Source organism: Delphinus delphis, chromosome 7, assembly GCF_949987515.2.
Source record: "Delphinus delphis chromosome 7, mDelDel1.2, whole genome shotgun sequence".
Classification (NCBI taxonomy): domain Eukaryota; kingdom Metazoa; phylum Chordata; class Mammalia; order Artiodactyla; family Delphinidae; genus Delphinus; species Delphinus delphis.
In genome coordinates, this window is record NC_082689.1 from 22,833,105 (window position 1) to 22,847,162 (window position 14,058).

Here is a 14,058-nt window from a genome sequence, read left to right on the forward strand (position 1 = left end):
GGTTTCTTATTTGTAAGATGGAGTTAATAATAACATAATATTAAGAGAGCTCTAATTTTCCTCATTGGATTCTTGTGAGACAAAAAGGAAATAACGTAATATTTTGAAGAAGCTTGTAAATTATGCAGCATTGGGTAAATGACTGACATTGTCATCATAGCTTTCAACTTGACCAGTGGTTTTTTTTGTTTTTTAATTTCCCTTTGTTCATTTTCAGTGGCTGTGTATTTCTTAAAAAGTATATTGATCATAAATTATTTTTATTAAATTATCACATAATCATTTCCAATATGAATTATTTGAGATATTAAATTTGTAAAGAATATGTATTTTAGTTTTGAGAGCAATCTGTGTTGCATCTCTAAAATGTAGCAATGTTTGCACTCAGATTGTGTTTAGACTAAGAATGACATTGGGCAACATTTTTTCGATAGTTAATTAGATTCTTATTTACAGCAATGAAACTTCAGTCTTTCATCAGAGTCTTGCCAAAAACAGATTTGCAACAGGGTAACTTGAGCTCACATTTTTTGGAGTCCTGATTAAAGTATCTTCTAGTTTCAGTGTGAAAGGCCTAGAGTCTCATTAACAAAAGGAAAATTCTCTGTGATTGTCCTTTTTCTCCCTAAGGAAGTTTTCTAAATCTCAGCAGTCAAAGGTTTACTATTTTAGCAGACCTTTATTTTTAATGTTGGGAAAAAATTAAAGTTAGACTGAACAATTTTAATTTTTTCTCTGTCCTATTTAACATACAGTGAAAATAAGTGGCATTTCAGGGAGCTGGGCTGTCCTCTCCTCATACAGAAATAGGACTCCATTTGGTAAGCACTGGGAGTTTCTACAATGACTGTGGTATTTCTAAGGCCGCAAAAAAACACTTTCAAGGCCCTTTTTTCTTTATGCGGGCCTCTCACTGTTGTGGCCTCTCCCGTCGCGGAGCACAGGCTCCGGACGCGCAGGCTCAGCGGCCATGGCTCACGGGCCCAGCCGCTGCGCGGCATGTGGGATCTTCCCAGACCGGGGCACGAACCCGTGCCCCCTGCATCGGACTCTCAACCACCGTGCCACCAGGGAAGCCCTGTTGTTGCTTTTAATTTGTGTTTTCCTGATGCAGAAATTTAAAATGAAAACAATAACTAAATTTGCAAAAATATTCCTGGTCAACCCTTACTGCATTCAGAATGTAGGGTTTTTTTTTTTTAATAAATAGTAATGCACCTTAGATGCACCCTTCTTTATTGCCATGGGAGTTTTTTAAGTGAAGCCAATTGAGCCATGTAAAACGTGGAGCAGGCAAAGAATTTCCCTCATGTTAGCAGTGCACTACATTTCCATCAGAAAGATATGAGACTTAACATGAAATATTTCAGAGTGATAATTGAACAGGTATTCCAGAATATAGGATGTGCTCACTCAAATGAAAAATAAGCCATCTCTATCACATTTCTTTCATAATGTCCATAGTATACTCATGGAATCTGGGCAGGTGTAATGGAGCGTTAGAATTAGTCAGAAGCCTCCCTTCTTGTTTATAAAATGGGAATAAAAATATCTCAGAACTAAATCATTCAATGAAGGAACAAAGATGCACAATATTTCATAAAATTGTCAACAACTATTTGTATTTCCCTCAGGCACAAATCTGGTTGTGTCACTTCCCTGACTCAAGCCGTTTGGTAATTTTCCACTTGGTCCAAGCTTTGCCCCAAGCTCCTGAACCTGGCATCCACATTGTGAGCGGGTGCCACACTCTCTTCTCTCGCTTGTCTCTCACTTTTTATCTTCTCTATACCCTCTGCTCTGGCCACTTGGGTTAACTCACTTTTCTCTGAACGTGCTTTCCATTGACTTTTGCCAATTTTCCTGTTTTGTCTAAAATGTTTTCAGTGCACTGAAATCCTCACTCTTAGGATCTTCCTAAGCTCTTCAGACTGAATTCTTTCTTTCTTCATATGAGTTCCTAGAGCAATCAGCCCATGCCATCTGCTATTAGTGGTACCTGTGTTATTCATTTTGATAGACTAGGCGTACCTTGATGGTCTTATACATTTTTGTACACCCCCCTGCAAGACCTATCACCTCTCTACATGTCAGAGACATTTAGGACATCTAATGGAATCAAACCATGGATTATATAAGTTGACTTGAAAAGATGTTAGTGAACTTAATAAGTGAGCAGACAATATACATATTTTCATTTATTAATATATCTATTATATTACACTAAATGAAAAATACCTACTTGTCACACTGTCAAAGGAGAGCAGATGGGATATCAAAATATAAGACATTTTTATCATCTTTGCTTATCTATTTCATCCGAGAATGTCATCTTTGCTTATCTATTTCCATCCGAGTAAGTGGAAAGTTATTAAATTATCATACATCAATGCAAAGAGCAAAGCCGTACGCCTTGGAGACAAATGTGCAAAGAGACTTAACGTGTCTGCTGTTAAGTATGTATAATACATTTAAAATAGGCAAATTTAGATGCCTTTGAAGATTTACACACGTGGAAAGACATCCCCGAGACCACCTATAAATGAAGTAAAACCTATACCTAACAGTACCCAAAGAATTTGTAACTTTGAAGAATGCGGGTTACATGAAAGTACAATTTGAGGGAAGTAGAAAGGGAAGAAGAAGAATTTGATCGTAGATCAGAAGTTGGCAAACTTTTTCTACAGAAAACCAGACAGTAAATATTTTTGACCTATTTGGGTCATATAATCTCTGGAGCAACTACTCAGGGCTGGATTGCAGCCTGAAAGCCACTATGCACAATACATAATGAATAACCATTGCTATTTTCCAGTAAAACTGTACTTATAAAAACAGGTGGTGAGCTGAATTTGGCTAATGGATTGTAGTGTGCTGATCCCCGTCTTAGATTTTTGGTTATATGTAACTGGCGTCGTCATTATTATTTTGAATAAGTCATTTTCCATTTAAATTGTTTTATGTAACACAAATTAATAAATTGCCATAAATAACCACATTTACTGCAATTTTGGAAACTTTAAAAAGGACCAGGCAATAAAAGATAAGCTGAGATATATAGATTTTTATCATTAACTGCCCATCTGAGTCAGATAAAGGAATAAAGGATGATCTTGGTCATCAACAAAATACTTCTTAAACTGTTTCATTGAACGCTTATGAACTTTAAGATGTTAATAGATGTTCAGAGAAAAAGTATTCTGCTGTTAAATAAATCTGTGAAATACTGGACTTAAATACAGGTAAGTAGTAATAGTAGTAAAAATGTCAGATAACTTTTATGAATCCCTTATTGTGTTCCAAGTAGTTTTTACTATTATCTCTATTTTGGAGATGTCTGCACTAAGACATAAGAGGTAAAGTAATGTGTGCCTAGGTCACTTAGCAGGTAAGTGGTAGAAGCTACTGTAAAATAGTTTTCACCATACTGTTGAGCTCTTAGCTGTTGAGCTGTGTACATACTGACTCTCAAAGCCTTAAAAAATGTTCAGGCACTGTTAGTATATATTAATATATACATTCAAGCACTGCACATTTCCAAGAGATAGTAAAGGACGCATCATTTCTCAAATTTACTTGACCATGAAAAAAAATAAAAAATCCTTACTAAAATTCCAGCTGATCATTAGAATAATCTGGGGAACTTTAGAAAAATATAAATTGAAATCATTTCAGTTGGCATTGTTGGCATTGAAGAGAGAGAGGTCAAGGGATGTGAATTTTTGCAGCATTCTTGCCTTAGATGATACTGATCATATGCCAGTTCAGGGATATCCCTTCGTTCTAATGCCATGCAACTAGAGATTTTTGTACACTCCATCCATTTTTCATACTCCACTCCTGTCATGTAGTGAGAGGTGGGAGTTTGCAGAGTGAAAAAAATCAAGAACACAGGTCCTCAGTTCCTAAAATCGACTGTATGGCAAGAGCAGCTAATTTAGTTCCTTTGTTACTTCCTAGTATAGTCTCCGTGAAAATAAGTAGGTAGTGTTTAATATATTATAATTTTATTTTGGCCTATATTGTTTGCTTTAATTACAGAATTTTTCATTTTTAGACAAAGGGTCCTCTTTTTATTAGAGCCTTTGTAAACTTAGGCTCCTTTTGCAAACTGTCCTCTGTCTGTATCAAAGACAGATTTTAGATATGGCAATATTTTATTGTTCTTGTCAGCTTGTAACTCTGGGTTGTCATGGAGCTAGGTCCTGATATCACATTTCTATAGACAATTGGATGAAATAAATGTTTGCATCCAATGTATTTATTGGAAAGGAAGATGCAAGTGAGCATTAAACCTGAAGGCTTAAAATGTAGATAAAAGACCACAGGAAAGAAATATATTTATACTGCCTTTGCAAATAGTAAGCTATGCCAGCCATTGTGGTGTTTTTACTAAGTTTCTGTTGGTCTTTGTTTTACCATCTGTAAAATAAGTTCAAAGTTCTTTTCCATATCCAAAATTCTGTTGTCGGCTCTTAAGAGTAGGAAGGACTTAGATTTAAAAAAACAGCAACAACCCATAATGCTTGCCTTTTATAAATAGAACTTGTATAAACTCAGATACTAGAAATCCAATCCCATGCCAAGAAATAACAATCATAGCCAAGGGTCAATATTAAAGCAAAATGGTTTCAAAATCCCAACCAAGTAATGTTTAATTAAAAACAAAACACAAACTTTTGAGCAGTCAGAATTGTTAACTATAAATTGATATGCAATACTTTAATTTTCTAATTCCCAATACTATTAATTCTTCATAAAACATATGATGACATTATCGTGCCCATCCTGTAGATAGAAGGATTAAAATTATTTGAGTTTTGTTCATGGTCTCATGACGTAATAGGGAGGAAATTAAGAGTTGTGTTCAGTGGATTTGTATCCACTTTAAACAAATTTATACAGTCATAAAATAATATCTAAAAGCTTTTTCAGGACATAAATGAATTTTTTTGTCACTTTAGTACTTTATTCACTCTTCGTGGCATCATTAAATTCTTGCAAAGATGGCTTTATTGTGATGTGCTATATGGCAGGCTGGAAGCAAGGAAATCAACACTGGTGATATGTGAGACTGAGATTACTGATGCTAATCAGTGGATTAATAGTCCAAAGTACAGACTAAAATAAGCCAGTCCCCAATTAATAATGACTAAGGCTTGAGAAAGATCACCTGGATAAGCAAACCCACTGATCACTTCAAATCGCCTCTAGTTATTTGTTTCAAGCTCTTCCTCGAACGCTTGGCAAAATACAACTAAAAAATAGACCAATAGTTTTTTCTTGTGCTGTCCTTCATAAAACACACTGCCTGATATATAAATCAAGCTATAGGGAAACAAAACAAAACAAAAATATTGTCAGGGAGAATAAGGAGGAGTAGAAAAAGATTTTCTTAAAGTAAGAACATTTCCCAGCTCCCTCAAATTTCACACACATACACATACAACCCATGTATGAAGCAATTTCAATTTAGACTGTATATAGATTAATACACAAAATTTGCACAAAATATGTAGACCTAATTTATGAAATAAGAGAAAAAAACATGCTTGTTAGTATCACACCATTGACTAATTATGTGTTTTGGTGAGTAAAACCACAATGAAAAATAAGCAAATTTCTGACATATTCAGAAGCTTGTACAATTAGAGTTAAAGTTTGGAGGGGAGACTACCAGGGCACTCTCTTTTCAGGTTCATCTTCTCATAGTATTGGAGAGTCAATAAGGAATGGACAGCAAAGTCTACACACAGCTCATGACTGACCTCAAGTCTGAGGTAGTCACTAGCAGTGATAAGCTCCGCAATTTCCAGATGTGGCCGCAGATCAAACACCAATCTCCTGGTGCGCCCAGGGAACAGAAGCCCATACACAAATCTCTGTAGTCATGCTTATCACACAGTTATCACCATTAACGGCAGCATCTTGCCGAATGAAGGACAGTGATAAAAATCAGTGGGTGAGTCTATATATAACTAATCAAAGGGCCAGCTGATCATCAAGTCTCTTAAAATTTAAAGTAAGTGACTTTTTCAGACTATTTCATCCCTTCAGGGGTTAACTTGGAAGCCATTTATTCCTACAATTCTAATCCCTCATTTTAAAAAGTGTTGAGGGTCATTTCCAGTTCTCATCGGAGCTTTTGAAAAATTATTTCAAAAATCTGGTCTGTTTTCTAGATTTAATGTAGTTTTGTAGAATTAAAACATGTCAAGTGAGCACAATATAAAAAGAAAGAGAAAGGTTTGAGGAACTTTATAAAGTTTTAACAAAATTGACTTCTAATCTTTGAAACTGGTCAGACATTATACAAATTGAGCAGAGGCTCCCTAGTTATATACAAAGATGGATATTCCCCATTGAGAATTATCCACTTTGAGCTTGTTTGTTGTACAGGCTGAGGGCTGAGCTTCAGAGGAGCAACCGTCATTACTGGTTAAGATTACTTAATCTCTGTTATTTTGTAGCTACTTGAAAGGAGAAGCCATTCTTGAATTCACTCAAAGGCAGTTTCAGTATTAAAAACTACAGCATGTTCTGCAAAACAAAAACTGCATTTTGCAGAGTCAGTGATTGTGGAATTAGCCTTTTCAATCTCCCAACAAAGACCTCAATTATCTTTGTTGTATGAAATTATGATGTTTTCTAGGACTTTCTTTGGATGAAATCTTACAAATGCCCCTGTTTGTTCCATTAATCATTTGTTGAGAACTTGTATATCCTCTCTTGGGAAAAATATCTTTAAAAATCCCACCCATATTCTTAAAATTCACCCATTTCTCTGTTATTAAAATAAATACAGAGGGTCAAAAAATGAAAAAATAAAAATAAAAGAAACCCTTCCAGTTGTTAGGATGAAACTTTCACTGCCTTGCCTCTCATATTTCAGCAGGACATAACACATTTGATTCCATTTGGTGCCATTAAAATACATACATACATGCAACCTTCATACCTCTGGAAAGATGCATTCTGTACCCCTCTGTCCAGTACAAACATCTTAGTTTCTGTGCCTCTCATAGAAGCTGGTGCCATGGCAGATGAGTGGGTGGGGTACAATAAGCTGTATTTCTGCAAAGTGTTAACTATTAGTCCCTTCAATTGAGATTTCTTTACAGCCCCCCATTTTTTTCCTGTTCTTTCACATATTTGGTTATCAGTTCCTAGAATGTGTTACTTTTCCATTCCTTCTCTGTATTAAAACAAACAGACATTAAAAAAAAAAAAAACTCCCAGTCCTAAATTCAAAAATCCTTTCTACTCACTTTCACAGATTTCATGTTACATTTAATGTCCATTAATGTTAATTGGACATTAATGATGGGGGCATAGATTAATGAGAAAGTTGGGAAACCTGTCTTCCTATGAATGTACCCACTGAAGAGTGAGTCAGTTCTAAACTTTAGTTGGCATCAACATTTTTTATGGGTGTGATGATTTGGCAGAATACTCTGAGTGATTAATTTTCTGTCCTCTTTGCTGCTTTCCTCAAGATTTAAATGTTAAATCCAAAATTCAGGGCAAAAACTAGGCAGCTTACCACAGCATGAAAACATGTTTTTTTTTTTTTTTAAAAAAAAGCAATAACATATTTACAAAATGCAAAATGAGAAAATAATCACACTGAACCTATTAAAAATAAAAACCAGAAACCTGCTCAACTGTCAGTGTCTGAAATAAAACTAAAACAGTACAAGTTTTAAAGTATAAAAAAATCCAAAATGGCTAATTCTAGCTGAGTGAGAGTTATAAAAATACTGAGCAAAATAAGAAATTATTTCTCCATTTAAGAAACTCAGCATGAGATAGTTATCACAGAGCCAAAGCTGATAGAACCTACATTTCCAATCAAGTTTTTCTGTAGGAAATGCTATTGTAATTTATTATTTATACTTCTTATTTCTCAAAAAGTAGGTTCCAGTGTCATTTTGCTTGAGTACACATAAAAGAAAGATGAGAAAATCTACTATACAATGACCTTTAACTTAATACAATATTACCAGAACACTGGAAAATTTAGAGTTTTCAAAAAGGGTAGAGAGAAGCCATTTTCAAAGCTTGCATCAATGTGTTGAAAAAACCCCAACGTTTATAAATAACATTATTTTTTCCATCAGGTGACACATGTATATCAATTTTTTTAACCACATTAAATGTTTATTTTTTACTGAGGTATAGTTGATGTACAATGTTATAAGTTTCAGGTGTACAACATAGTGATTTACGTTTAAATTTAGTGATCAGAAAAGACTGAAGTAGGGACTTCAGTATGTCTTTGTAACTGTATAGAGTGAGACCACACAACTAAAACCCTGGATGGTCATTACAACACTTGGGATGGAGATGCAATGCAAGATGAATATTGGTTAGGAAGGGGTAGGGGAGAAGGAGTAGAAAGTAGAAGCAGTATGGAAATATATGAACAATGCGTGTCATCTTTAGGGGTCCCAAGAGCACTCTTTACCTGAAGCTTGAATGCTTCTCTAATTAAAATGGGGAGGTCAACACATAAACAGAAATTAAGGCATTTTAAAGGAACTTTTTTTATTCTATGTGTTCAGTTATAACCTGACTCATTTTGTTCACCAAAATATATTAAATACCTGTTATGTGGTTTATATGGGGCTGGGGTTGGGAACAGAGGAGGAAAAAGAAAACACCGCCCCGAGCCTCAAAGGGTTCACTGTCCAGTGGGAGAGACAGGTCCTTTCACTTTATATTATTGCAGTGTGACAGAGGTGGTAAAGGTGGTGAAGAGTTTATATTCTGAAGCCAGAATGCCTGGGTTTGAATCCTAGTTCTTCTACTTTAGATATGGTGTTAGGCAAGCCGCTTACACTTTGGTGCTTCAGTTTTCTTGTCTGTAAAACAGTGCTAAGAAAAGTGTAACCTCATAGTGTTATTATGAAATGTGCTATAATACATATAACGGCCTTAATGGTGTCTGGCTATGATTATTGTCCTTGTTATAATGGTGTGAGACGCAGCCCAGGATACATAAGTAGGACAGTCAGAGAGGGCTTTGCAGTTGAGATGAGATTTAAATGGAATTCTGAAGCAGTCTAGTAAGACTTATACAGGTGTGTATAAATGGTGAAAAAGTATGGACAGCATGTGCAAGCACACAGGGAAGAGAAGTCACTGAGAGTTTGAGATACTTGGAGAGGTTGATGAGTAGAATCTAGACTATACTAGGGAATTTAGAGTTTTATCCTCAAGACTTCCCTGAATGTTTCTGTTCTTTGCATGCTGGTCATCTCATTCTTTGTTTTCTGCAACAGTCCCACCTCCCCAGCCATTAATATCACTTCATCTCTATTCAGTTATATACTTGGCTATAAAGTCATTTTGTTTAAAAAACATATTTAACTAGGTCATCTCTATGTATAACAACTGCATTTTGTCCCTTGTTATTCTTTAGACTGAATCTAAATATTTTGGCCCAGTACTCAAGTTCCTCTTTCCACGTTCCAAAAATGCTATGCAAATTTACCTCTCTCTCCTTATAATGGCATTTTAGTAAGATCCAGCTTCCTGTTATTCTCATCTCCCTCCTCTCCTTGCAGATTTTATTCATCCCAATCTCTGATTTTGCTCAAGCAGTTTCCTCTTTGGAACTTCTCCCTGGATAAATTTTAATTTTTTAAGAACAGGGTCATCTGTGACCATCCTGAAGAAAAAGAAAGTTTGTCTGACCAAACCTCACACCATGTTGATAAGCTTCTGGCACCACAATCCCTTGGTGTTGACCTTCACAGTCACATGCTTTAGACTTCCTTTCTCCCACTTCTCTCTCCACGTTGTTCATGCCTTCCTTGTGGGTGGAGATTTTGCCTTCTAGATACCTTACTTTCTAATGTATGTACAGTACATCTACAGTAACTTATATAACAAAAAGCCCAATAAATACTTGTTGGATGAATATATAACATGTAAAAATATCTTGTAATACAACCTTCTTAATAACATGCTAAGATTATTATTTGAAAGTTGCATACAGCTTTAAAGGTCAGCTTACAAGAGACAGGAAACTAAATTAGAGAATCAGATGGCTGATATTTACTAAGGCGTACATAGTTCACGTAGATAAGTAGAACATTTAAAAAAAGGTGTTGGAATTCTTTCACTTGAGTGACTTTTAAAATCGAGCTTCCATCATAAAAATGTAGGTGAAGACATGGAGGAATGGAGAATTTAGAGTAAATCCCTGGACATTAGAGTTTAGAAGGAGTGAAACAACCTTTTGTTCAATATCTATTGTGTACCAGTCATCACAAGACTGCTAACTTCATATAAATTATCTCACAAAATCTTTCCAACATCTCCTCCCATCAGAAGTAATGATCATGATGGCCATTTTGTAGCAAAAGCTACTGTGGCTCCAAAAGTTTAAGGACTCCATCCAAAATCTTACATCTAAGTGATGAATTTGGGATATGAATCCAGGTCTTTCTGACTCTAGAGCCAAAGTGCTTTGATATAGGCTTTCTTGTTTGCGTGTATTTAGAAATAGGTTAAATAACTTGACAATTTTGGACAGGTAACAAACTTTCTTGGTCTCAGTTCTTCATTCTTATTAATGATCTCTAAAGCTCTTAAAACTAAATCCTTGTGAAAAAGTGGCATCTGTTTTCTTTTTTTAAATCACATTGATTTAAGATCAATGATATTGAAAGTCAGGGAAAAAGTTGTGCATATCAATGGATTAAATATTAACTATAGCAGGGACAGATAGTTGGAGTAAAGCAATTACTAACTTGCTATGTCTTTATTATTACCTTTGAAATAAAATAAAATCTAATAAAAACAGGGAAAACTCTAGCATTTTAAGTGGTGAGCTAAGTTAAAAAAAAGTCAGTATCTTTTCTTCTTTTATATAATTTGGTAATCAATATGTAATAATCTCACATTTTATCTGGGGTACTTTTTGCTTAGGCTAGGCTATCTTAAAATGTCTTTTTGCATTCTACTCTAGATAAATATGCATGTTAGAGGAGAGTGACATGATTCTAGAACTACGTCTAGAGTCAATCACGTGTTGAGTATTTGCATTTACTTTTGTTAACCTAAGAGTAAAAGTAGCTAATATCAAAATGTGTCCAAGATGTTAAAGACCAGAAAGGCATTAATAAATATATGATACTCAACTATTATTTGATGTCAATAATGGTAATTTTACTAGACTCTCAAGCCTCTTCTCAATATTGTGCAACAAAGTATCATATATGTGAAAAAAAAGTCTAGAATAACACTTATGTGTAAGAAAGTTGAATATGATAATTATCATTAAAATTTCTCTCGTGTCCTGAGGAATCTAATTAAAATAAATGGGTTCCTTGGGTAAATTAGAACTGGTATGAGCCCATAACTTGGAATAGACCAAATGCAATGAATTGCCAATACACAGGAAGTACTCTGATCATGATCAGTTAAAACCTTTTTCCACGTATTGACTTCTTCCACCATTTGATTCTTGTAAAGAAGGAAGTTGGGTCAGTGCCAATAACTGAACATTTCTTCTCTCAAACATAAAGTCTTACTGAAAACTAGCTATATCTTCTTTTGCCTACAGGATTCTGAGCACCTTGTCACAGAACTTGGTTAGGTGAAATGAAAATCTTTATATCAAGCCATCAGTATGACAGAAACTCCAAGGCATGAACTGCCATTACATCTGAGGACATGTTGATATATTAATTTATACCTTAAGGGTTCATACCTGGCTGTAGGAAATGCTAATTAAAACTAGCCATTAGAGAAAAGAGACTCCAAGAAGAGATAAAAGTGAATTCCAAGTTACTTGAAAATATGACACAAGCATAAAAGAAAGACTAAGAAATACCATGGAGGCTGAAAGGCTGAAAAATTAGTCTTTTTTTTTTTTTTTTTTACTACCTTTTACAAGGGACTATGATAAAAATTCAGTTCTCTCTGGGGTCCTGTAAGTAAAAAAAAAAAAATCTAATGAGCAGAGAATAGAATGGGGACCATGCTCTACAACAAGTAAGTCCAATGTATATTCTTAATATAAAGACCACAGCTCAGAAGTGTGTCTCTGTAGCACTTGCATTTCCATACACTAAATAGATAACTCTAGACTATAATTAAATGGCTCCAACTACAGGCTAATAAGCCACACACACACACACCCAAAAACTCACAAAATTTAAACACATAAATGGACACATAGCCTTTAAACAAAGTTGTTTCCTTCAGAAAACATATTTTGTTATAACACCAAGGAAATGTTTAAGGGCAAAAATAAAAGATGGCAACATGCTCCAAATACTTCTGAAGGAAAAAGTTATTGTGAAACCCTACAGATACGGATCAACAAACCAATTACCTATTTGTTGACCACACTGGTACTTATGCTAACTGGAGTCATATTCTTGTAAATCAAAGAGAAATTTAAAACTGTGTTTTTCCAACTGTAATTTTAATGTAGTAATCTAAGTATGTGGTGTAAAAAGTTAGTATTCAGTAAATAAGAAGGGTAACTCATACCTTAAATTCCTCCAAGATTTTGTAATTTTTCCCATGATATTCACAAGAGTTTTTCACTTCCTTGCACTCAGGACAGCATCCATTGTGTTCCACTTTAGTACATTTTGGGTGAATTTTAGGGCATTCTGGCTGGTCACAAACAGGTCCATCCAGAGCACAGACACATGGACAGTTGGAATGCCCTGGGAAAAATCGTTCTCCCAACTTGTACACAAAGCCGCTGTCATCCACACACCCTTTCCCTCGATAGTCATCAAAAATCAGATTGTCATTACTGGAAGTCTGGTCACCTTCATCAGCAGGATAGTCTTCATGACTGATGGCAGCAGAGGTGACCAATCTGGGGATGACCAACAGAAGTATGCAAGCTTCATGAATATGAAGAGCCATCCCCCTCCTCAAAGGATTCTGGATGTTCTCCTAATATTAGATATACTCAGCTCCTTCCATGAGAATACAAGAGGGGCAGGCTGAAAAATAAATATTTAAAAAGAATAATTTGACATATATAAAGAGAATATAGATTCATTTAAACCCATGCTCTTAACATGTTTATTTGAGATCTATTTGGAAGCTACTAAGACCTCAAATCGACTAAGTTCATGCAACTATCTACACTTTATTATGAAGTTTGGACAGTTGATCCTTGGCAATATATGCATTAAAATTGTCCCTTATGGACTTACTTTGCCTAGGAATCTTCAGCTTAAATTTACCTTCTGAATTTCAAAGGTTTAGCTTTGTCTAAATTGTAAGAAGTGGTTTTACCGAGACTCAAAGGGTGATCTTACTAATAGTTACAAATAACTCGAGAATATTTGAATTCATGTTCTCTTTGAATTCACTGATTAATGAGTGACAGAATGTATATATGTTACAATCATCTGAAAGAAAACTCAGGAGATTAGTGAGAAGACATTCTACTTCTAAAAGAAAGGGAAGAAACCAACAGCTGAATTTAAATTATCACTGGATGCAGCTACTACAAAGGTCTTCCTACTTCTTTACGCCCATAATTGGAGAACAATGGTCTCAATATAGGTGACTTGTTTAAGTGAACATGAATCTGGATTTTGAAACATAGTTAAGCACGAAAATAGCACAACTATTCCACAGTGAATAAAAGAAAGAAAACTTTAAATAATAAATAAGAAAATGCCAGGTATTGAAAAGGATTTGTTAAAAATTTATTTGTACTATTGTCCACACCTTTATTTTAGTCAGGAAGTAAGCTCCTAGTGGACAGGAAAGATGTATCTGTAAATTATTTTTACAGCAACCTGACTCTAATATTCATGTAATAAATACTACTTGAATTAATTCAATATAAAATAAATGACATTCACACACTCTTGAAAACATAACTGTTTTTTGACATGCCAAAGATACTTGCATTTAGGCAATTTGCATAAAAATGCCAGTGTAACTGTTTATTGAAGTTTCTTAAAAATAATAGGGTGTTGCCAATTCATAGAAAATATGCCATATTAATTTGGTGTTATTGACTCTTGTACACTTCACTTAGTATTAGTGCTTGGTGGGGAGTGT

The 14,058-nt window shown here is 34.8% G+C and overlaps 1 protein-coding gene across 1 annotated transcript in view; it reads right to left on the bottom strand.

The window, feature by feature from the left end:
- VWC2L (von Willebrand factor C domain containing 2 like) overlaps window positions 1-12,900 on the bottom strand; it is a 148,826-nt gene extending 135,926 nt beyond the window's left edge. Inside the window, exon 1 of the mRNA XM_060015552.1 lies at window positions 12,511-12,900. Coding sequence (XP_059871535.1) covers window positions 12,511-12,900 — 390 coding nt within the window. The remainder of the gene's footprint in view (window positions 1-12,510) is intronic.
- Window positions 12,901-14,058: the final 1,158 nt, after the last annotated feature.